At 53.6% G+C, this 23,180-nt stretch overlaps 10 protein-coding genes across 10 annotated transcripts; 3 read left to right on the top strand and 7 right to left on the bottom strand.

The window, feature by feature from the left end:
- Positions 1 to 33: 33 nt before the first annotated feature.
- On the top strand, positions 34 to 600 carry J4E87_000273 (uncharacterized protein; the record flags this gene model as incomplete). The annotated part of the gene is made up of 1 exon (XM_049371932.1): positions 34 to 600. One exon carries the CDS (start codon positions 34 to 36, stop codon positions 598 to 600), a length of 567 nt encoding a protein of 188 aa, XP_049238066.1.
- Positions 601 to 1,152: 552 nt separating this feature from the next.
- Positions 1,153 to 5,357, bottom strand: J4E87_000274 (uncharacterized protein; the record flags this gene model as incomplete). Its single annotated transcript, XM_049371933.1, has 3 exons — positions 1,153 to 4,920; positions 4,968 to 5,306; positions 5,349 to 5,357. The coding sequence occupies 3 exons, from the start codon at positions 5,355 to 5,357 to the stop codon at positions 1,153 to 1,155; spliced, it is 4,116 nt and encodes a 1,371-aa protein (XP_049238067.1).
- An 823-nt stretch (positions 5,358 to 6,180) lies between these two features.
- J4E87_000275 (uncharacterized protein) lies at positions 6,181 to 6,854 on the bottom strand (the record flags this gene model as incomplete). Its single annotated transcript, XM_049371934.1, has 5 exons — positions 6,181 to 6,206; positions 6,257 to 6,322; positions 6,412 to 6,562; positions 6,738 to 6,752; positions 6,807 to 6,854. 5 exons carry the CDS (start codon positions 6,852 to 6,854, stop codon positions 6,181 to 6,183), a joined length of 306 nt encoding a protein of 101 aa, XP_049238068.1.
- A 246-nt stretch (positions 6,855 to 7,100) lies between these two features.
- On the top strand, positions 7,101 to 7,877 carry J4E87_000276 (uncharacterized protein; the record flags this gene model as incomplete). The annotated part of the gene is made up of 3 exons (XM_049371935.1): positions 7,101 to 7,354; positions 7,407 to 7,517; positions 7,568 to 7,877. The coding sequence occupies 3 exons, from the start codon at positions 7,101 to 7,103 to the stop codon at positions 7,875 to 7,877; spliced, it is 675 nt and encodes a 224-aa protein (XP_049238069.1).
- Positions 7,878 to 8,456: 579 nt separating this feature from the next.
- Positions 8,457 to 8,773, top strand: J4E87_000277 (uncharacterized protein; the record flags this gene model as incomplete). Its single annotated transcript, XM_049371936.1, has 2 exons — positions 8,457 to 8,558; positions 8,609 to 8,773. The coding sequence occupies 2 exons, from the start codon at positions 8,457 to 8,459 to the stop codon at positions 8,771 to 8,773; spliced, it is 267 nt and encodes an 88-aa protein (XP_049238070.1).
- A 262-nt stretch (positions 8,774 to 9,035) lies between these two features.
- On the bottom strand, positions 9,036 to 9,827 carry J4E87_000278 (uncharacterized protein; the record flags this gene model as incomplete). The annotated part of the gene is made up of 2 exons (XM_049371937.1): positions 9,036 to 9,668; positions 9,723 to 9,827. The coding sequence occupies 2 exons, from the start codon at positions 9,825 to 9,827 to the stop codon at positions 9,036 to 9,038; spliced, it is 738 nt and encodes a 245-aa protein (XP_049238071.1).
- Positions 9,828 to 14,147: 4,320 nt separating this feature from the next.
- On the bottom strand, positions 14,148 to 15,956 carry J4E87_000279 (uncharacterized protein; the record flags this gene model as incomplete). Its single annotated transcript, XM_049371938.1, has 4 exons — positions 14,148 to 14,740; positions 14,790 to 15,537; positions 15,585 to 15,809; positions 15,858 to 15,956. The coding sequence occupies 4 exons, from the start codon at positions 15,954 to 15,956 to the stop codon at positions 14,148 to 14,150; spliced, it is 1,665 nt and encodes a 554-aa protein (XP_049238072.1).
- Positions 15,957 to 16,606: 650 nt separating this feature from the next.
- J4E87_000280 (uncharacterized protein) lies at positions 16,607 to 17,656 on the bottom strand (the record flags this gene model as incomplete). Its single annotated transcript, XM_049371939.1, has 1 exon — positions 16,607 to 17,656. One exon carries the CDS (start codon positions 17,654 to 17,656, stop codon positions 16,607 to 16,609), a length of 1,050 nt encoding a protein of 349 aa, XP_049238073.1.
- A 1,900-nt stretch (positions 17,657 to 19,556) lies between these two features.
- J4E87_000281 (uncharacterized protein) lies at positions 19,557 to 20,453 on the bottom strand (the record flags this gene model as incomplete). The annotated part of the gene is made up of 2 exons (XM_049371940.1): positions 19,557 to 19,810; positions 19,865 to 20,453. 2 exons carry the CDS (start codon positions 20,451 to 20,453, stop codon positions 19,557 to 19,559), a joined length of 843 nt encoding a protein of 280 aa, XP_049238074.1.
- Positions 20,454 to 21,313: 860 nt separating this feature from the next.
- Positions 21,314 to 23,040, bottom strand: J4E87_000282 (uncharacterized protein; the record flags this gene model as incomplete). The annotated part of the gene is made up of 8 exons (XM_049371941.1): positions 21,314 to 21,471; positions 21,517 to 21,699; positions 21,746 to 21,886; positions 21,934 to 22,270; positions 22,317 to 22,427; positions 22,473 to 22,540; positions 22,590 to 22,876; positions 22,925 to 23,040. The coding sequence occupies 8 exons, from the start codon at positions 23,038 to 23,040 to the stop codon at positions 21,314 to 21,316; spliced, it is 1,401 nt and encodes a 466-aa protein (XP_049238075.1).
- Between the last annotated feature and the right edge of the window lie 140 nt (positions 23,041 to 23,180).

The following is a 23,180-nucleotide window of genomic DNA, read 5'->3' on the forward strand; positions in this document are numbered from 1 at the left end:
CATCTCCAAAAAGTACTTTGCTCACCCAACAACATGGCGACCCAATCCGCAATCAACTGGCCATCGCACTTCCTCCCGGGCACAACCGACAACTTCGTCTCCAACGAGCGCATCGCCAAAGACTTAACCAGCACACAAATCTGGGCCCTACTAGCCAACATCTCAAAATGGGAGTCCTACTACAAGAACTGCGCTCAAATCACTCCTCCGTCATCCGACAGCACCTTCCTGCACAAAGGCGACGTCTTCAAGTTCAGCACTTTTGGATTCCCGCCGCTTACCTGCACGGTCGAAGAGTCGGAGCCGCCGGAGAGTAACGGGCGCGCGGGTAGATTGGCGTGGAGCTCTAAGACGCCGGATGGGCTGGAAATTTACCATGCGTGGGTTGTGGAGGATCTGGAGGGGCAAAGGGTGAGGATTTTGACGCAGGAGAGTCAGATTGGGCAGATTTTCAGGGATTGGGAGGAGCAGAAGCCGAACAAGATGCTTCTAGGACACCAAGATTGGCTGGACGGGCTGATCACTGCAGCGAGTGGCAAGCAGGTTGGAGGAACAAATCTTGAAGCCGTCAACTTTCCGGTGAGGGAATTAGATGCATAGTCTTATATTTCCAAGCAGAAGAAGAGTAGTTCGCCATCACAAGAACAGCAGGGTAAAGCAGTATGAAGTTTCAGAAGTATTATTAGCAGTACACGAAGTCCTCTATCGTCATCCCATTTCCGCATCCACGAGGTCATGGCCCGTCGTAGCTGTCAATACCCATACTCGCGTCCTGACGCCGGTCATGGCAAGGAGATGAACGAAGGTCTAAGGAAAGAAAAACATGCTGACCCCGAAAGTGATGTCGCGCCAAAGCAAGAATGGAGGACTTGGAGTCCAGTGGAAGAAAGATCGGGAGTACACTGCCTCCCAAGAAAAGCGACCCTGTGATCCACTCAAACCGTTGTGGTACAAGATGCCGCGCTATATACTGCTGTTGAAGGAGAAGAAGAGTGAAATGGTGTGCTGCGATGAGAACAGTACGTAGAGTAACCAGGTGAAGCACTTCGAGGAGCTATCAGACATTCGTGTACTTGTGTGGCGACAGTGCTCGAACGAGGAGAACATTCCTTGTAGCAGTGGTTGGAGCTAGTGGGGGACTGTGGACGACACTTAGGCCGTTGCAACCTTAGCCCAGGTTGTAGCTGTGTGAGCTGGGGATGAGCGAGGAGCATTGTTGTTGCTGGTGGACCAAGTCTTGGGAGCAGACGGGCGTGAAGCGCTGTTGTTGTAAGAACGATCTGTCTGGCTTTGGTGCGAGGGCTTGCGCGGGCGATCCTTCGCACTGTTGGTAGAAGTGGTGCTCGGCGTACCCGTCGCTTTGGGTTTCGGTTGCCTGTTGAGTTTTGGACCGTAGTGCTTCCTCTGCACTGACTTGGTGACAGGCTGACGCATGTTCGCGAGGCGCACAACAACGTCGAACTTCAGCCTGTTCTGTGTCGTCTTCTCAATGTCGAATGCCTCCAGGCGGCGAATGGTGAACGGGTTCTCCAATTTCTTGTGCCTCGGGTGCTGCTCATCTCTAGGCGCGGCCTTGGGTGGTTGATTGGCTGCGAGGTGCGGAACCTTGGACAATTTGACGGTGGGCAGCGAACCGAACTCTCTGTCTTCGAACAGAGCCTCAGTATCACCACGAGTGACAGCCTCTGCACCACGATCATCTGCAAAGATTCTCGTCTGAGACGCGCTGGGCAATGACACAGTTGCAGGACCAGTATTTCCTCGAACGTCTAGCGAAGCCTTGGACAAGGCAGCCGGGGCGACCGCGCCTTGCTGTGGAGTAGCGACCGGCAGCATTGGAGACGTGCTTGGATGGGCTGATGGACGGTTGGAACCTGGCTTGTCGAGGAGCTTATTAAACCTTGCCTGCCACTCCGGGTTCATTGCGAGAGGTCTGGCGCCTAGAGCTTGGCCGCGCGACGGCATGTTCACGTGAGAAGCAGCGGCCGTACCGTTGCCAGCTGCCGACGGTGGAAGTCGCACGACAGGCGAGGGCTTCGGCAGTCTCACCAATGGGTGACCGGCTTCACTGCTGAAAGCAGGGTGTGTCTCTGTCTCGGGAGGCGGAGGAGGTGAGTCTGCTTTACTTGACACAAAGGTCGACGGAGACGCCGTCGCCTCTGTTGAGGTCTCAGTCGCACGAGGGAAGAAGCGCGATGCGCGAGGACCAGTAGCCTGCTGGAGAGGGCCTTGAGTCAGACCTTGCTGAGGCGACGAACCTTCAACCAAAGGCTTCGTAGTATCGTCCTTTTTCAATGCCTCGGCAAGAGCCAGTTCGGCGGCGACCTTGTCATGCAGCGTCACTTGTGCTTGCCCACGTTGATCTTTGTATACCTCTCGAAGCTCGGGACGGAATTCGCCCTGGCGTTCTCTATCTTGAGCATTCTTCGCTGCGAGGTCCTGGTCATCCTTTTTGATAAGTTCACCAAATGTATCCCAACCGCCGCCAGTGACGTTCCTTGGGGGTGGTCTAGCCGCCCGAGCCGCCGCAGCGTTTTGGACGCGCGAAGATCGCTGGGCGTACATGGGTTGCGAAGGTGGCATCTGTCTTGCTGGGTGTGAAGTCAAAGCCTGAGGAGCTAGGCCAGTGCCAATGGGAGCTGTCGCGGCAGGTGGCTGAACAGGAAGTTGCTGCTGGGCACCAGGGCGAGATTGGCCTCTGTAATCGGAGTCGAAGGTACCGTTACCAAGAGCTCGATCTTTTGCGCCGGGAGGACCCCAAACTTGTGATGTCCAAGGTCTGGGTTGAGGTGCTGTAGAAGAAGACTGCGACCAGGTCGGAGGTGCCTGCGGCCTAGGCCCAGAAGGGATAGCGCCGTCTGATTGGTGAGCGATCGCTTGAGATTGTTCAGTTGACAGCCGAGACTTTTCGTTGTCACGAGTGAAGGCGTCAAACGGCGGCGTCGATTGCTGGTTAAGTGATGAAGGAGCAGTCACCGGTGAGGGATTTACTTGAGCATGGCTCGCCTGAGGCGATCTTTTCACCGGGTGAGACTGATGGACCTTCATCATACCATACTGTGTAACCTCACCCTCGGCAGTCGGTACAGGTGGCTTTGGCGGTGATTGCAATGGCGCAGGAGCAGCCTTGTCTTTCTGTGGGGACTGCTCTGGGCGGGTAGGCGACTGATCCTTGTTTTTGGGCTTGGGTTCAGGCGGTCCCATAGCGGCCAGCTTCTTAGCAAGACGTTCTTTCCTCTCTGCCTCTGCCTGCTTCTCGGCTTCCGCATCCTGCTGTTTCTTGAGACGAGCACGCTCGATCTTTTCAGCCATCAAACGTTTCTGTACCTCGACTGGGTTCTCTGCCGGTGGTGCTGGTGTAGGCGCCGGTACATCTTGTACAGCTGAGGTTACTGAGCCATAGGGTGAAGCCGGGTGTGCATGAGGAACGTTCGGAGACTTCATCTGCTGGAATGGCGATTGTCTGGCGGCTGCAGGATCCGAAGGGTCCACACCGTTGATCGAGTGTGATTCGCGTCGCTCCATGTTCATGGGACCAGTAGGCATGTCTACGCCCCGTGGGTCCATCGACATGCGCCTAGGCATAGTTCCACTCACGTTGGACGAGTTCCTCCTCCTGCCCCAAGTAGGACCATCCGCGCTTGCCCTTGACGTCTGGAACGCCGCTGAAGGCTCTGCTGGGCCGCCGTCCTGAGAAGGCCTCTGTAACACAGCGGACGGCTGCTGCCGGTAACCACCACCAGCATCTCGACCAGAACCCCGCCGCATGTCATTGTGTACAGGCTCATAACGACCACTCTGTGAATTGAACAATTCCCGGCCGTCTCGAGTATCTCGGCCGCCGCTTTCGTTGCGCCAGTTGCGATTAAAGTCATCTGGGGCGATCTCCTTCGCGGGAGGTGGGGGCATGGAGTCGTAACCATAGGAATCACGCTGTGAGTAGCGCTGTGGGGGCGGTTGCTGCGCAGGGGGATTGATTTGGATCGGCGACACCTTCTCGACTGGAGGCAGGGGCGCCCATGGTGACTTCTTCTCGGTTGCTGATGGCTTGGCCACTAGAGTTGGTCTCTCTGGCTGACCCTTGAGGACCAGACTTGACTTTCCAGTAGTAGGCTGCGTGTGCGCACCAGGCTTCAAGATAGTTTTGGCACCACCAGTGACGCTCAATTTGGGCGCGTTCGTAGCTGGAGCCGGGGACGTAGTAGGCTTGGGTGCTTCGGCGGGCGTCTCAGGCTTGAGAATAGTCTTGGGCTCTTCGGCAGGCGGTGGCTGCGTCTCCGGTGGCACCGCAACTGAGGACTTGGTTCCATCCATCCATTGCACTGCTTCCGGGGTCCAGTCTTCCTCGTCATCGTCAATGTCTGCCCACTTGGCCTCCTTGCCTCCTTCATCAGCTTGTAGGCGTGTTGCAAGGTGTATGCCGTACTGCTGCTTCAGTTCTTCGTCGGTGAAGGTTTTGGGCGGTGGAGTTGGGACGGGCTGGTTCTTATTCCAGACTTTGCTCGCATCTGGACCTGCACCTGCGCCATTGGTCTGTCCCAGCGCACGCGGGGCGTTGCCAGCGCCGGATTTCGCTACGAGGCGGGGCTTCGCGGTGAGAATCGACGTCTTGGGCGGGGCTGCCGGGGCTGCTTTCTCCCCCGGTCGTGCAGCAGGCGTGGTCGGAACGGTCTTGGCCAGAAAGCTCTTCGTCACAGACACTGACTTGAACGGCTGTTTCTTGGCTGCTGAGTTGGTCCGCACGTGAACTCCGTCGCGCTTGGACTGGTCGACGCTTCCTGGGCGGCTGATGTCGGTATCTGAGCCACCACTGGCATCTGCTACGGCTTGCGACTCCGCCGCCAGATGTTCGCTCGAGAAGCCATTGAGGTGGGGCTGTTTGGAATCGTGCCGTGATGCATCCGACTGCTTGTTCTCGCCCTGCTACTATTAACACCACGTCCGCATGCCTCTTCCTCGCTACTTACAGCTGCCACATCTCCATCGGCCTTGTCTGACACGTGTGCACTACCAGTGGCGGGTGCACCTGTGCCGTTCACAGTGGGTTTCGTAGGAGACGCTTCTCGTGGGGTCGGTTTCGTGGTCGCTGTGCCCGAGGGCGGTTCGCCGTTGACGGCGGGGGTGTTGGTAGTTGACGCAGAGTCGTCGATGGGCGCAGAACGACCCACCGACTGTGCTTCCTTTACCACATCGTTGGCAACCTGCTCTGCCATAACAGTTTCCGGAACTGAAGTGGCGCAAGACTCAATGTCAGAAAGATGTTCTTGGTCTGATCCAAACAAGGACGTGGGCGTGAGCGGCGCCGACTGCTGCGAGTTGAGCCCGGCCGGACGCCCGCTGTCCTCCACATGCGACATGGGAGCTAAGAAAAGTTGGGGATAATCACCTAATGTCAGATGCTACAAGTCGCCACGGATGTCGAGTCGGCGCTTCCGCAGAGTTGCTATCTGCAAGTTGCTGAGGTGACGCGGCGAGTGCGGAGGTTTCGGAGTGTTTCGCTGGATGGATGCGCGGGCTGGAGGCAGTCGCGAACACGTGCTGGGTCGCGCTGATTCACCGAACGGCGTGGAGTCGCGCTCGGGAGGGGGCGGCGTGAAAGAAGGGGCCCTTTCGTGGTGGGGCGGACTGCGGGTGTGGATGGGTGTATAGGAGGTTGAGGCGGGTAGCTTGAGTAGCCACGATGGTGAGAGGCGCTAGTCTTGGCACACGCCTGGGGTCCTCTTTGTATCGATTCTGACATCTGGAATGCCCTGGGAGCTATGCGTCACACGGCTGCAGCGACAATCACGACTCACGCCTGAGCTGCGGAGGTGCGGGCCGGACGAAGCCTGCTGGGAAGACTGGTCGACAGACTGCTACTGACACATGCTCACACCATGCACGTGAGGTTCTTTGACATGTGCATTTTCAGAAACGAGACGACAAGACCCACTACATTTCCGTAGCACTGCACATGATGTACTACCTTATCCTCGCCCGGGATGACGTTGTCGGCCCCATGAGAGCTGACCAGGCCTCCGCCACTGCACACGTGTGAATGTTGACAAAGAAAAGAGCAGAGTCATTTGCATGATAGGAGAAGAGACTGTCTTGGCTAGATGTTTGATTCACCAACTACACTTTACATATACACATCCGGTCTATTCGCCCGTGACGATGCAGCGCATTCAGAGGATCCGCTTAGTGCTCGTTGTTCTTGTGGTGGCCTGCGAGTGGTGAGTCACATCATCTCGTCAGCGCATCTGATTCGACTTACGGAGATGGAAGTAGTAGTTCTGCGCGTAGCCGATGGCGATCAGGAAGCCAATGACGTGAACGAGGGCTGTACAGGGTCAGTCTGGTGCTCCCATCCGATCTCGCAGGCTCAAGGACAGCGCTCGCACAGTCTCCTGCCCCGCCGGGTGCACTCACGCCTTGCTGAAGGGTTCTTGCCCATGTACTTCTTCTGGTAGCGTCCGAGAAGACCCTTGGCCTCGGGCTCGGGAGCTGGGCCACGGGGCAGCTTCTCGTAGAAGCTCACGACCTTCTGCATGCGGACAGCATTGGGGGAGGAGCCGATAGCCTGTTTGGTACATCAGCCCTGGTCTGGAATCGCCATTTTGAGAGTCGTCGGGATGCGCCAGGGTTCGCAGTCGGGGTGCTGCGACTGTGGAGGCGTTTGCGGTGGGCCGAAAGTTGCGCGTATGCGATTGCGGGGGTTCGAAGGCGTGCTAGGATAGCGTTTGGAGGACTCTTACATTGGGAGAAGCAATCTAGAGAGCATTGTCAGTGCCATGCGCGGTCCGAGGGGCAGACAGAAGCCGTACCTTGGGGGGGATGAGGGTCGAGAGACCGCGCTTTTGCATGAAGCTCATCTTGACGGCTGCGGGCCAGTTAGCATCAATTGCACTCTCTCTGCGTGGCGGATCGGTTCGGGCGACGTACCAGGGCGGGCAAGACGATGGAGTGGAGATGGAGGTCGTGCGGTCGGTGGTGAGGTTCGAGGAAGAAAGCTGCAGGACGGATTATGCCGGCGCCTTCGCCAAGCAACCACCCCAGCTTCATCCCATTGCATCGACATCACCAGCATTCCCGCCCGCCACGCCGACGACACAACCACCATGGCTGCCCTACCGAGGACAATTGCACCGCGACTGCTCGCCCCCGCCCTGCGGCCCTCCGCGACGAGGGTCATCGCCCCCTCCTTCCGCACCTATGCGACCAACGAGCCCACCCCCCACGGCCACAAGACGAGCTCCGAAGATGCGCCCGCCGTCAAACTCACGAGCGAGTCCACCCAGATCCGCGAGGAAAACGCCGCAGAGGGCATGAGGCACCAGCCAGACTACAATGTCGCCATTGACTACCGGACCTCGTGCGTCAACCGTGGACTAGGATAAGGCGGCATATGGCTAACATGTCCCCAGCAACTTCTCCCCGGTTCCCAAGCGCGTCATGGATGGCAGCGAGCCCGGTGACAGTGTTGCGGCTGCCGTTCTCTCCGGCGCCCCCACCGACCTCCAGGCGCGTACTGTTCGGTACAAGACATCCTTCACCCGACGTCGGCCTTGATACTAACTGTTCCCAGCATCTACAAGCCCTCCAAGACCGCCACACAATCCGGCGACTGGAACGCTTCGCACTGGCTGATGGACTGGGACGTCCTCCCCAAGGGCCACCGATGGGAGAACCCGCTCATGGGCTGGCAGTCGTCTGCCGACTTCATGAACGGCCACCGGATACAGTTCAAGTCCAAGGAGGATGCCATCAAATTTGCTAACAAGCAAGGCTACGAATACTTTGTCCAGGAACCCAACAAGCGGAAGACCGTCCCCAAGGCATATGCCAACTTGTTCAGTCACAGCCCAAAGAAGCTCAAGATCATAACAACCAAGTAAGAGTTGGATTTGGCCAGGCGCGAAACAGCACGTGTACATACTGCATTGAATTACATTTTCAAGATATTTTCCTCCTGGATGCCCTGTATGTTGATGTTGATGTTCGAGCGTCCCGCATGTTGCCTGGCCGCCGCAACACCGCTCTTCCTGACGCGTTTGCAATTTCCTTGTGGTCTGAAAACTGCACCGGGCCGTCGTAATCCCCATTGACGGCGACTTTAACGAGGCAAACGCACACAGCCGCTAGCCATATATCAGTCTTTTCTGCCCCTCCGTCTCCGTCTCTCCTTCATGAACACCGTCACCGTTGCCGAACCTCTTTGTGCAGCCATGTCTTCTTCACCGGGACTCAAGGTGAAGGGCAGTAGCCCCAGACTGCCCTTCACCTCTGCGCTAACAAAAGCTAGAAGCTATATACAAACTTTTGAGCTTTCGTCTTGGTTCTCCAACCACCAAACTCCCATCACTAGTCAGTATATCGTACGGCTTCAGCGTATCTTTTGCTAATGGCGATCAGCCACACCAGATTACGCAGCAGTCAGCAAAGCACTCCACCACCTCACCAACCAGCCAGTGAAAATGGGTCGAGCAGGGTACGAAACTACCTACGTCTGCAACGACAAGGACTCTGCGGCGGCAGACGCAATTGCCATGCACGAGGTCAAGAGGGCCGAGGCAGCCGTAAGTATCTCATCACCTCCTGACACTACCATGGCACTAACGTACAACAGAAGATCGCGGCCATCGAGGCTGCTGAGGCTGCAGAAGCCAAATTCATCAGGAGCAAGAAGTCTCGTGGAATCGTGGCCGCACGCAAGGCCGCCAAGGACAAAGCCACCTCGCAGGCGGGTGCCTACGAGTCGGAGGGCGACTCAGACAAGACCACAAAGCCCTGACGACCGCGCACCACCAAGACACCTGCGGACGACCGTCTCTCCTCCGCTCATGGTACCCGTCTGGCGACAGTATAAAAGTTGGAACCTGATATTGAAAGAAAGATACCCAAGCTTGATCAAAGCTGGTGGCATCTGTCTGGCGGCATATCACATTTGAAACTTGATTTCTGGAGTAAGGAATGGCATTGCATTAAGATACCCAAGTCTAGTTTAGCACAATGAAAAGTCATGAATTCGTTACAGTCTATCTCATCACTCCACTCTAGTCTAGTAGTCTCCTCTCAACTATGCTCTGCCTCTTTGCCTTGACCGCAGCAGCTCCCTTGATTGCTGTCCTGGTGGCGTCGAAGAACTTGTTCGCCATCTTCTGTACACCCGTCTGCAAGTTGGGGTGTTCACCATCATCTGTGTCCTTGACTGCGTCGAAGTCGGCAAAGTTGTCAACGAAGTAGACCGGGCTCTTCACATTGCTCTTCTTAGGCATGTGCGTAGCCATGTAAGCGTTGAGGTCTTTGATGCCTTGAACGGCCTGGGCATTGAAGCGCGCGGGGTCCAATGGAAGGAGGTTAGAGACGACGATCTGCATGTTGGGATTCTTCTTCCGCATTTGTGCGATAAGAATGTCGTACGAAGCGATGATGTCGTTGATAGGCCTCTTGCCGATGAGGACATCGTTGGTGCCGAGGAGCATGAGAACGACATCCGGGGGGTTCTTGTCGAGCCAGCCAGGCAGTTGACTGTTCTTGACAATGTCGGCGGCTTGGAATCCGGGGTGACCTTCGTGATCCTGGTCGATGTTGGTCCCACTGCAGGTGCTCTTTTGGCCACCGACAAAGTCAAAGTTCGTCACACCTGCATCCCTAAGCTTGGTTTGGAGGTTGGCGCGCCAGCATCGCTTGAATGGGAGTCAGTGGATGGAAACTTGAAGTGAGGAAGGTGGGATACGTACCGAGACGATGGAAGCACCAAAGGGCATGACCTTGACTGTCTTTTGAGCGCAGACTTCGCTGGCAAGGGTGAGGAGCCCGAGGGCGAGGGCGGAGATCTTGACCATCTTGTATATGGATAATGTATAGAAGTGGTGAAGTTCTGGGGATTATTTCGTGGTTGTCTGAGTAGTTGACCAGTAATCAAGAACTCGAGAAGAGGAAGGCCGCGGTATTATATATTAATAGCAGCGCGCAGTCAAGCCGTCGGTTGTGGAATCCGTGCGCGTGGGAAGCCCCTCGTGCGTTGTGCCGTTTGTTATCGCGATGCCCGGTAAGGTCCAAAGCGTAAGGCGGCAGGAGCTTTGCGTGACCCGTGAAATGAGGCCAATGTATTTAGCAATCACCGAGTTCAAAGGGCCGTTATGATAGATTCCGCGAACGTGTAGATATTTATTCCGAAAAAGTATAGTGAGCCAGGGGGCGAAGCAATATAAGTTATGGATAGTTCGTAGCAGTAGTAGCAAAGTAAACCTTGAATGTTGCTTGCTTGTGATATCAACATCCAGGGATGTGAACCGGCACCTTATATCTAATTCCCAGACACAGTACGGTGCACGCTAGACTGATCAGACGACTGACGGCGGAGTAGACTGGCCGCTGTTTCCAGGCCTAAGCCCCACCCACCCCGCCCTTGCTCGTCGTCGCCTAGAGTCAAGAAACAAAAGGCCGGGTGCGGCGTACATGTGCTGGTCGCCGTGGAAGGAGGAAGCGGCTGTGCCTGGCTCAGGAAGGCTGGCTGTACCACCCCTGTCAAGACCGTATCGGGAATAGATGACGCTAGAGTAGTCAGAACGCTTGGTCGGTTTGGGGAGACGGGAGACTAGATTGTAGGTCCAGATTACACTGTGCCGCTCGGAGGGCTTTGCGTTGTTGGTGATGCGGTGAACGGTATGCGTCTCCCCATTCTATACGCTCGGTATCGAAGGACGTGAAGCCAGTCATGAACAACAACAACAAAGACAACACGCCGCAGTCACCCACGCCACAGCCAGTAGCAGGACCCGGTCGCAACGACTTTCGCGAGGTCTTCCAAATTGAGCCTACAGGGTCTCATAGGTCTAGCCTCTGCCGTCATAGAACCCTGCCGCGCGTGGAGCTTCCTAGCAATCTAACCATACGAGAAAGCTTGTCGGCAGATGAGCTTAAGATAGCTGCAGGGACCCTAAGCGTGCGAAAAAAACGGAGCACGAGCGCAACACTTCGCGAAGATGTGTTCAAGGGTAGGGTAGAAGGAATTCCTCCCATTGGTCTTTGCGACATTGCGCCGCTACCACTTTGCTGAAAACGAAAGAGCCAGGGTGGATTTGGAACACTTCTGCGGTCGACAGGAAACGTGCGTGACACTGTCCGTGACAGAACGGCCGCTCCGCGATGCGATGGCGGGGGTGGAAACCTACAATGACAGCTGATGACGGACTAGATTCCTAGAGACCGAATTTTCGAGGCAGGATTGCATCCAAGCGCCATCGTATTGAAGCAAGCTACTCACGTTTTCGACGTCGCGCTGCAGGCCAATGTGTCTCACGAGACTGTCGTACCATGAAGTTGGGAGCCATGTCACAGATAACTCCGCGGGAAAGGACACTTGAATGTCCGGCCAGCATCATCGGCGGCGTACGGCATCGTGGTGTTGGTCGGTCCTTGGTCGAAGGAGAGGATGTGGTGTGTCTGACCGGGACAAGATCAACTTCTCCCCCGGTGTCTAGTATTATTTTAGAGGTATTAGGCATTAAAATACACTAATTAATTTATCTAGTCTCTATAGTATAATTTACTAAATTCTTTATATATTTTACGCTCTTATTTATTCTTTACTAGTTAGCTTTTTTTTTAAGCTTATAATTTAAGTACTTAGTAATTTTAGAGGTTATAAACTCTATTTTTTAAGCTTATAAGTAACTATAACTAAGTATTAAGTATAAAGAATATAGCCTTAGTTCTAAGTATAATAATAGTTTTCTTATAAAGAGCCTTAAGTATAGTAATCTTCTTAAGTATAAGAAATCTAATATTACTTAAGTATATTAACTATAATTTACTTAGAATATAAATAACTTTAAGCTTAATACTAATTATAATAATTAGTTTTTTATATTAAATATATACTTATATATTTACTAAGCTAATAATCTTAGTATATATAGATTAAAGCTATTACTTAAAGTATAGACTAAAGTCTAATTTTTATATAGTAATATTTTTATACTTATTAGTACTAAAGTTATTAAAGTTAGTAAAAGTAGTAAAAAATACTATAGTAAATATAATAATAATAGTAGAGATTTTATAGTAATAAAAAGAAACTAAGTATAGCGCGCGTAAAATTTCTACTTTTAGAAATAAGTAACTATAGTATTATAGAACTTATACTTATAGTTTAGCTGCCTTTACTCTTCTATAGAATATATATTAAACATTACTACTTAAAACCCTAACAGACACCTAGAAGATTAACTTCCGTGGCTTGCGCCCTCTCGCTAAACCACCGGCTCAAGTGCTGCAACATGTCCCCTATACCTGAACGGGACGCAAGCCATCTCCACGTGCTACGACCTGCAGGTTCGCGCAGAGGGGCAAAAGGCCGCATTATCGGCGTTGGACAGAAGATTGCACTGTCAGCACTATGCCTGCACGCATCGTGGTGTGGTAGCTCGAGTGCTCCCGAGGTTGATCTTTCACGAACCTGCAGCAATCAGCATCATGCTCGCTATCTAGCTCCGCCCTCCTCCGCAGCTCCGCCTCTGCGCTCGAACAACAACACCAACACCAAGATCGTCTTCAGCCAGCCTTACGCTTGGATCGCAGCGTAGATCGCATCCAGAACAGCGCTAGGCGGCCGCTCCGCTGGCGATAGCGCGCTGTCGCTTAAACCTGGTGACCTGGCGTCTGGGCTCGCCCGGACGATCAATTATAGATTCTGCGCTTCGCTTTCGTGTACAAGCCTGGAGTTTGGTTATATATCGGCGGATTGCAGTTCTGAGATAGATTCTACAAGTCTCGTGGACAGGACAGTGTATGCAGGGACTCTGAAGTGCGTCTATACTACTGCAATGATGCATCGGTACAGAGCTTGAACACTTGCATGTGCACAGGGTACGTGCTGGCGGGCCATAGCCGAGCGGGATCGAGGGTCAAATCGCGAATCGAAGCCGACTGAGCAGAAGATCTTCAGTGTAGACAACGTCATTGGAGATTAAGGTTTAGTAGTTTACATCCACTGAAGAACTTACATTGAACATCGACGATTTTCACCGGGCGAAAGTAGGTTCAGGTAAACCATCTTCTTCTAATCATCAGCATATCAGCATTACAAGCATAGCCAGGCCGCGGGGCTTGCGACCGCAAGGCGACCCATGGTCAGGCCGCAATCCTACACAGCACAACTTAGGCTATCTATGCAGTCCTTGAAATCTAACACGACTGCGCCTCAACGGCTGGCTCAAGGCATCCATCACAGCCTATATTTCTTGTGAGCACAGGCCGGGAGTAGGAGTAATACCATGCGTTGTTTTCGAGGAGATTGCAACCGTTTACCAATGATGTTCTGTCAAAGAGTGATCAACGCATGGCTGAAACAACCTAATCTTGTTGCTCCCACTCCAACATAATAAACTGCCCTCCGAGATCGTCACGAAGAAACACGACACTCACAACGCGCTACCGCTCTACTATGACGACAGAACAAGAGGAAGCAAGTTTGTAGCTGTAGCAGATTCGTACGGGATATCGATGCGAGATATGAAGCGTCTACGTTTCAGTCGTCGCGACAAAGTTTGGCTTAGAAGGAGACTCGTGATGTAGCTTTTCTGAAATAGAGGGGAAGAAACGTATCGGATGTCTCGGCCGGCGACCTGTTTCGTTATGAAGGACCATGGCAGGTATGAAGAGAGTCTTTACAATATTGGGCCTTGGTCCTATCGGCGACTGCACAGGTATCCATCAACCACACTCGGCAAACTTTGTGCTGTGAAGACACGAAGATTTGTTTGCACTTCTACACGCGCTATCTCATCGTACACTGTATACATTTGAGATGAGCATGCCCATATATCGGGGTGCTCCAGACTTCGCCTCTGACAGCAACAAGCTAGACATAAATCATCGTACTTGGTAAACCCATGCCCGCTGTACTGTGGTAGATTGAACTAGAACATAAAGGAACATATCTCAATCCTAGGATCATGCATAAGTTGCAATGATAATCGACCGAAGATAACGCCATCCATAAAGATATTGCAGAAGACTGGCGAAAATAGTAACGATGTAGCTCCTCATGCATATGCCTGTATAATCATAGCGAAGATCTATAGGTACTAGTCAGTAAGGCTAATGAAGAGACAGTCGATAAAGTCTGACCGATCAGATTGACGTACGTGATAATCGACTCACAAATCAGACCCTGAAATATCGCTGATCAGGCTGGGACCGATCACTGAGTCCTGCGTCTCAGTCTGCGCTTCGGGTTGGATCTGACCCGGAGGCAAACATTGTCCAGACGCGAGTATGTTCATGCCGTCAAAGAGGTCATCCTGAGGAGATTCATGGATATTATCAGTACCGTCTAGGCCGTACGATTGCGGAGGATCGTCAGAGTAAAGAGCGCTGGAGACGAGGGAGTGTCGGTCCGCCACCTGTTTTTCGGCGCTCGACTGTCGATATTGCGCAACTGGTATGATGGACATCCCTTCATTCTCCTCGATGAGCGGCTCGGGGCCTGTGTTGCTGGGGTTTTCCTTATCATCATGCTCATAGTTCAGTGGTGACGCTTCCATTGCTTCGCGCGCTAGCTGGTCTTCAAGTTTCTCTTCAAAGATTTCGAAGGCATCGCCTGGAAGGACAGACCAATAGTCTCGATCGTGGTTGAGGTATCTCTTTCCTGGAGGATAGTGCCAGACATCCATCCCTTCCCGGCGACGAATGCCATGGCCAGTAGTGTCAGCTATAAGCAGCAAGCGCGGGGATGTGAGGGCGACAGTAGCTGCATTCTGTCAGTAAGTCTGAATGTCTAGGGGAAGCTGACCACCTACAAGCGCTGGACTCAATGTTGTTACCGTCCTCCACACTAGCAAATACGGGCGCACCACTGGAGTCTAAGTCCAACGCATCGGATGTATCGTAGTCGGCGGGGCGCGATCGCCTCCCGTGGACTGCTTTAAACCTCTTCGCTCCTTTGGGATTGGATGATGCATTATGTCCGGAATTTGCACGCTTACGAGAGAGCTTCTTACGTTTGTTGCTCGAGATCGGTCTGCCGTCATCATCGCTCGAGATGACAAGATACTTGTCCTGAGGGTGTTTACCCATATCATACGATGCCTTGATACCCGAGACATTGCGCGTAGACCGTCTCGTACCCTCGGTAGGTACTGGTCGCGACTTGGACTGCTTGCGCGCCTTGCTCTTCGTCTTTCGCTTCGGTATCTCCTCCTCATCTTCTCCCTCGCTTTGTGCATCATCCGACTCGGTTTTATCAGCGTCAGCATCGAGGATGCTAGAAGCCTCACTTGAATCGCCAGACTCGGGGACTAGCTTTTCTCCGTGTGCCGAGCGACGTTTGGCAGCCTGAGAGGGTCGAACGGCATCGTCCATGGGGTGGTACTTCACGTCGTATACGAGCTTACTCTGTGTTCGGCTGCGCAAGCTATAAGACGAGGTAGGTACGGCGGAAGCGGGTGGTGTCATCGGTGACTTGTTGGATTCGACGACATTCTCAACGCCAGCACTAGGCGGAGAACTGGTGCTGCTGTCCTTGTTTCCAGAAGATGGCGTGATTTGCTGTATACATTAATCAAACTATACCACAGAATCAGGGACGGACTTACCGGGGTCTTCACAGGATCGGGAACACCTTGACCGCTCTCGTCTGGGTGGAGAAAGACAGTACTGCCACTGCTGATTGTTTCGCTGGAATGACTGGAGCCGCGTCGTTCGGAAGCTTCTTCGGACGCAATTGGGGGTTTCCTGGCATCGTCGAGCGATTCACTTGGGTAACGCGATCCATTAGCGGTTTCTTCTCGGGTGATGCTTGCATCTGCTTGGACAAGCAACTGTGTCGCGTTAGTGTAGCCTACGCGGGAAGTGAATGATTCACTCACATCGTGATCTTCTTTTGTAGTCTCACCCGTCACTTGAGGGTCATCTTCTATGAATGAGAAGAAATTGAATTCAGCTGTACTCGCTTGCGACGAAGCCATTTGGGTAGTTGAGGGTAGTGATCGTAGAGGAGGTTAGCGAAGCTCATGCGAGTGGAGATCGGGGGAGAAACTGAGGGATGATAACGCATCGGGAGTGAATATGCATTGCAAGGCAGGTGCGCTGAACGCGTCGGACACGCGCTCCAGTGTCCCTTCCCTGTTCTGCGCTCATGTGGTTCTGAGGAAGGAGCGAGTGAAAACATCGCCTCTGGGGAGATGCCGGGTTTCACTGAGCACAACTTCGAAGAACTTATTATAGAACAATGATTTTGCTGGGAGCGGGTAAGACATGGAGCAATCGGTCATGTTAGTTGGACAACAGTAATGATGAAAATGCGCTATGAACTAAGCAATAGTCTCCCAACGAACGTGAACTGTCTTTGCGACATGATGCATGAATAACTTGGAGATAGATTGAACACGCTGTAAGATAGCAGCAACGATGCCTCGCTGTAAGACGCCGACACCCAAGAGATGTTTAGTGATGCATGTGGATATAAGCCCTCGCCCTCCATTTTCGTCCCCAACATGATGCATGGAAAAGACGCATGCACCCGCAATGCATTCGAAACGCCGTGATAGGAGCAATGGCTGAGATGGAAATCGCTTGAACGCATGAAAAGAAAAGACAAATGGATGGATCAGGAAGATCAGCCTCGACGATTCAGTCGCGAGGTTAGCCGTACAGGCGACAGTACGAAGTCGTCATCGTCGTCTTCGTCATCAACCTCAATGTCGACGATCTTCAGTGGTTGTGGGGTAGTCACAGGCTGTGTTGCCAATGTGGTCTTGGGTTGAGTATCGAGTTCGGGTGGTGGTGGTGGTACGGATTGCGAAGTGTCTTTCCGGTATGTCATCTCAGGCTCTAGGGAAGACACGGATGTGTCGGAGGTCTCGTGCGCCTGTAATTCAGGTGGATGTTGTGCCTTGCGTGCGTTGCATTTCTCCACCTCGATCTTTGCCGTCTCCAACACAGTCTCAAAGTTCTTTCGCACTCCTTCCAGCTCTGTTCTGCAGTCGCCGTCACGTAATGTGAGATGCGCCGACTTCTCGCACAGCTCTTGGGCTTGCTCTAACGTTTTGTCCGAGGTATCGAACAGCACGACAGGTGTCTCTACACCACTGGTGACGCCCAGTCTGCCGCTTCTCCTCGCCGCCGATCTTGCGCGTAATGATGACATGCGGGCTCGGTAGTTGATTTTGGATAGGTCGATCTCTTCGTCGTCGTCGTCCATGTCGTCCTCCTCTGCGCTCGACTCTGCCTGCGTGGCCATCTCGTTCATTCTGGCCTCCATCTTGGCCTTACGTAACATGTTGCGTCCAGTCCCTATTGCCCGCACGAGCAGTTCGAATGACTTCTGCATATCTCCATCGTAGTTGACAACCACCATGGTTCGAGGGCGATGGCGGGCAGTGCCAGGTTCGTGGCCGGACGAGACGGATAGCGACTTTCGTTTGCGACTTGGGACGGCGTCTGGAGGTGTTGTGTTCGAAGGCGCTGCGTCCTCTGCGATGGCGTCCAGTGCTGGTCGTATGGACGCGGTGGAGTCGGTCCGCTTCCCGAACGGTGACTGCGATACGGGCACTTTCGTATTATCGGCCTGCATGGCCGTGACCTTCTCTTGGATGCTGGCAATGTCCTGCAGCCATTGCGGCAAGTTGTCCTGGAGGAACACGAACGACTTCTCAATGTCGGACATGGTGGGCGAGGATTGATCGGGGTTTCGGGGTTAAGCGGCACGAGTGGTGGTGGTAGCAGGGACGGATGCAGACGGGTTATTGCATAGAGCAACGACGGCGACGGTGACGGCGACGAAGTTGACGTGAGTGTCGACCAGCGAGCAGTGAGGCGGTGGATGTGGATTAGGGGAGCAGAAAGGGCGTGGTCGGGGTACGTGTGCAGCGTTGGGCGGAGAAATAGTGGCAGGACGATCAGCGATTACTTATGGGGAGAGACGGCTGACGGGCAGGGAGTGCGTCTGCTACGAGATGCGATCAACGGGGCCAGACTCACAGACCCAAACGGAGTCGTGTCTACCGGCATGCGAGTGGGACGATGGTGGTACAAGGCCACGGTGCATTGCATCAAGAAGAAAGAGGGGGCAGCCAGAAAGCAACGAGACGGCCTTGCATGGGCGCGCGCGGGTGCAAGGTGCAGGGAGGATACTCCGCTTGCAAGAGGTATGGGGTACCGCAGCAACGGTTCGTCGACCCTTGGCGGTGATCGAACAGGGCGCTCGGCCTTATTGCAGACGAGTCGCCAGATTACAAGATTCAATTGCCTCACTCCTTGCGCGCCCGCGTGTGTCGTCGTTGCGCGGCCACATGGCCGACGCCGTACAAGATCGATCCTACTGTCACCGTGTTTCGCATGGCTTCACGATAACGCACCTACACACTTCACCTGTCGCAATCCACTAGCCGGCAGGGGCACCGCTTCTTAGCCTCCAGCTGTCTCGCATGCACATGATCTCCTCGAGTTGCGATGACAGCGCGAAACATCCATCTCGGAGCACACCCGCCGCCCGTCCAACGGTGCCAGCTCACCCCCATCCATCGACCTTGGCGATAGCGCGCATATGAGTTCCGCCCGGCGGCTAATACCACCAGTAAGCACGATGGCGGCGCGTCCTATACCCGTGCCGCAGCGCCTCAGCCGAAACGAAAACAGGGTGCCCTTTGGCTTCTTCGCAACTTTGCGAATTGCCTACCAAATGCGGTAGTCGCAACGACGAGCATCCCACATGTCCGTATCGTCGTCCGTACCCATCCGGTCTCCCAAAGTGTCCACGCACATGACGCAGACACCGTCCACGATCTTGGTCCTGTGTAAAATGATGACTTGCTGTGCACAGTCCAGTGACCGACCTGCTTGTGCTCGCGAACGATGCCCGGCTAGGAAGGCGGGTGCGCGCACCTGACCTGTTGAAATGCGTACCCAATACCGTTGGACTGCTAACCGTTGAAGCTTACCACACAAACAGCTGTGCGCCTGAATGTTAACGCACACATCATTATTTAGATTGGCCGCCTAGGTTGATCCCAGACAGTTGACAACTACGCACCGCATCGATTACTCCTTCAGGCAACCTGGCGACTGAAATAGCGCACCCTTGTCGTGCGGGTAAGGGGCCTGCTCAACACGCGTTTCGTTTCGCACGTCTGCTTTTTGATGTCATCAGCCCGGGGACTTGCAATGAACAAACCTCTTGCCCAGGTTTCACCTCCCATATAGGAGGAGGAAAAACATCTTGCCTGCCTGTGTGTGTTGCCCTACGCAATTGAAAACAGCTCCTCTCACCAGGCAAATCTAAACCGCGCTCAACAAATTTGCCATCTGTAGGCGACTATTCAAATCAACAAGGGCCATGGCCGTGGTCGCCGACCTGAGCCACATTGTGGGGAAGACTGCATCGGAACCACCCATGTGCATCCAGCAAGGGTCCACGGTCTCTGTGACAAACGAGTTACACAGCACAACATACGCTCGGCCCGATCAAGGCATCGAATAATGCCTGGGAACTCGTGGTATTGTTTCGAACATTCGAAATACTAGAACTCTTTCGAAACCATATTCATGCGTGCTGTTCACCAGCGCCTTTACGGCCAGAGCTCTTCAGTCCTCCATCCAGCGTTGGCCTTTGCGCTCTCGTCGAACGTGTATCTAAATCTCCGTGCCTTTGCTGGGTCGCTGAGATCCGTCTGCTCCACCGAGTCTGGCACAATCACCACAAGGCGGAAATTCTTGCGTGCCACGGGGTCTTGCAAATCGTCGACCTTTGAGCCAAGGGCAAGGTTCTTGTCGTCAAATGGTTTGGAGGTTGGCTGGCCGGGTGGAGGGTTCTTGAATGAGCCTGAGATGACTTGTTAGCGATTTGCAATGTACAGTAGACAGCGGCCATTTTTACCTTTGATGCCAGGACTCTGGTTACCAAAGAAACCGGTCAGCTCCCTTTGCCAGCTGAAGTCGCCTTCCTTGCCCTCATCGACGATCCTCATCCTCTTTCCCAGCTCGCTTTTGACAGTCCTTACACCACTGCTCTCGTCATCGCCCTCAATATCGGGTGCAATGATGAATGCCCTTCCCTTGATCCGCCATTGTGTACCAGTATCAGCATTCCAGTACACAGCCTCTACAGGGCCTCCACCACCACTGCCCTGCACTTGTTCGCTGCTCTCAGCGTGCCCCGCACTCGTCGCGAATATTTGTCCGACCTTCTCCATGCGAACATCCGTTGTAAACGTTGGGCAATCGCTCTGGTAGACTTGAGGATTGCGCTCTGCATCGTTGTGCTTGTTCTCTGGTAGCTCGGCCCAGAAACCGCGGTGGATGCAGTATCGCACGCGGGGCACGAAGGGTGTAGGCGAGCCCTTGGGAGCTGCATCGAGCGTTCCCAACACAAATTCAGGCGACTTCATCTTCGAGATGTGCTCGCTGAACAGGGACTTCCATGGCGCAGGCGGGAGGGCCGATGCTGAGGGTGCGGTGGTAGACATGGTGCGTAGAAAGCGCGAAAGGCGGCGGGATGCTGCGCGTGAAGCTATGATGGCTATTATGAGTAGATGATACTGTGTTAGTCGTGATGATGGAAGTCAATTGAGCTCTGAAGCTACAGACTATTTGATGTGTCGGAGAATGATGTCGTCATCACCTAGATCGGTACCTGCGCAATCGTGCAGATTCAATGAGGTCAGTAGCCTGTGTCTAGTCTAGTGCAAGTACCTGTGCGGCTGTTCGACATGTATTTTGTAGAAAAGTAACTAAGAATGATGGTATCTGCGGACACCGAAAGCACACTGTGTACGACAGAGCTGTACGCCAGCAAATCATGGCTTCCGTGGGGTTGCGGGGTATCCGAGTAAGACCGCGCCAGTCACCAGCGACAACGCGAACCCAGAAGATGGGGAGTCTCGATTTCTCACCTTTGCAATACAAACACATTCAGGCTCCAGTGTTGAGGGTGGCACCAACTGGATCTGTACTTAAGCTTAGCATGCTTGTCTATAGAAAGGATTGCTCTCGATCACATGCTAATCATGTCACACAACATCACGATATCCAGACACTGTTCAACAAGTCAAGATCTGTGTATAACATTGTACAGTAGGCGTCTGGGGCAGCACAAGTCGGCGACCTGGTCAACGTCGCTTCGCCAAACCGGCAGGAGTTTGCTGCTCAAGTGGTAGGACAATATGCTCTTGCAAGATGGACGAAACGTTTGGCGGGTACGAGCGACGTATTGGTCATTCCAAATACACGATTATGATTCGAATGACTTGTACGCTATGCCTGAATATTGCTTTGTTCGGTTGAAGCTGTGGTAACGCTGTTCGTCTTGTTCACATCTGTAGATCTCTCAGGCTTTCTTGAAGAAACTGGCTATGCTTCCTTGGCCTTTCTTGCCAGCATTCTTCGCTTTTGCCGAGCTCGTTGGTTTAGCTGGCGCTGGCTTGGTCTTCTTTGGTGCACGTTCTTCTTCCGAGAAGGACTCCCAGACGGCCTCTTCCTTGGTCACTATGCAGTCAGTGGGAGGGCTTTCAGAGTGCACTGGTTACTTACCAAGATAGCCATCCTCATCCTTGACCTTTTTCTTCTTCATCACTCGTCTCCGGCCGCGTCTGCGACCGTTCTCCACTGTGACGGTAGCTTCGCCCTCGGTTGGCTCTGTGGTATCCGTCGCCGCTGTTGAAGGAGCTTCAGGCTGAGATTCTGCTGTGGCCGGTGCATCCGGCATTTCCTCATCTACACACGTCAGACACTACGATCATATCCAGCTCGAAAGACTTACCGTCATCTTCCATCATCTTGCGCAATCGTTCGGCTCGCTCCTCTCGGACTTTGCGGGCTGCCTCATTCTTCTCCTCGTCGATCTTGATCTCGGGCTCATCATCGGGATCACCTTCATCCTCAGACATGCCTTCCATTGGTTCTAGCAAAGTTAGTCGTGTAACCAGAAAAGACTGTTTGTGTACGTACCATCCTCGACCGGCGCTGGTGTGGACTCTTGGGACTTTTCCGCTTCTTTCGCCTTCGGTTTAGCCTTTGCAAAGGATTTGAACAGGTCGCTTGTCGCCTTGTCTTTCTTCACCCCAGATTTCGAATCGCTCCTCTTCAGTGTAGTAGACCCCGCCGAGGGTTGTGGCGTTGAGCGACCGGATGTGTTATCTTCGGACGCGCTTCCTCTTCTCGCAGACGCGGACGTCTCTTTTTCCTTCGTCGCGAAAGCGAAAGAGCCCTTTCCGGCAGGCTTCGTGATGGTCTTCGGAGCGGGCTTCGATGTAGCAGTAGGAGGAGCATACTTTGCAGTTCTTCGCTACAATAATGTTAGCGCGCCCGTGTAGCTGTAGCCATGTGCGTACCTTGATGTGTTCGTTTTGAATGGAACCATATGTTCTCCACCGTTCTAGAGGATCTTCGTCTGCATACTCTGTTACGACCTCGTGGTTGCACAAAGACAGTACGCGGACAGCCTATATGTCTTAGTATTGGTCCTGAAGCCTCCCAGGATCTCGTACCTTGAGCGGGCCGGGCTCCACACTGTAAACGTGAGCCGTGAATCCATCTTCAAACTCTGACCTAGTCTCTAGTGCAGCCGTCAGCTGGGTCCTTCCAATAGCATATGCCAATCGTACTTTCCAAGTCTTCCTCTCCTACCAATACAATCTTTGTCTCTTTCACACCTTCAGGTGCGGGTGTATCTTCGTCATCGGAATCGCTAGTGTAATCAGAGTCTTCGGGCTCTTCTCGTTCGGGCATGGAGCTCATAAAGGGCGAGCTGCGCATGTCGGCGTCCTCACGCTTCGGACGGGGGGCACCATTGGGTTTTACGGTTTGCTTGGGTGTGCCAGTCACGAGGTAGGTGGCGTGGACCGATCTGGGTTTCCGCGCATTCTGGTTCTTTTGGAATTCGAAGAGCATCCTGTATTATGTGAGCCGGCATTCAGATGCTGGCGAGAGCTGCACGAACCGTTTCGCTGTGTTGACATTGGTGCTGGTCGCTCTGCTGAGCAGCCTGTAGGTGACAGGCCTCTGCTCGGTAATTACCCGCGCAACGAGAAAGTCGTTGTAGTCTTCTCCCGCCATTGTGTGTTGTCGTGCCTGCCGTAGTCGTCGCAGTGGTGATGGTGGAAGAAGTAGCGAAAGCGCGTCGCGGGGTTGACTCAGACTCACGCGTCGTGCCTGCCAGAACTGACTCGGCGAACAAGGCACCCATTGCCGCCCGC

This window comes from Alternaria ethzedia (assembly GCF_023757985.1).
Source record: "Alternaria ethzedia strain BMP 0044 chromosome Unknown scaffold_1, whole genome shotgun sequence".
Taxonomy (NCBI): Eukaryota; Fungi; Ascomycota; class Dothideomycetes; order Pleosporales; family Pleosporaceae; genus Alternaria; species Alternaria ethzedia.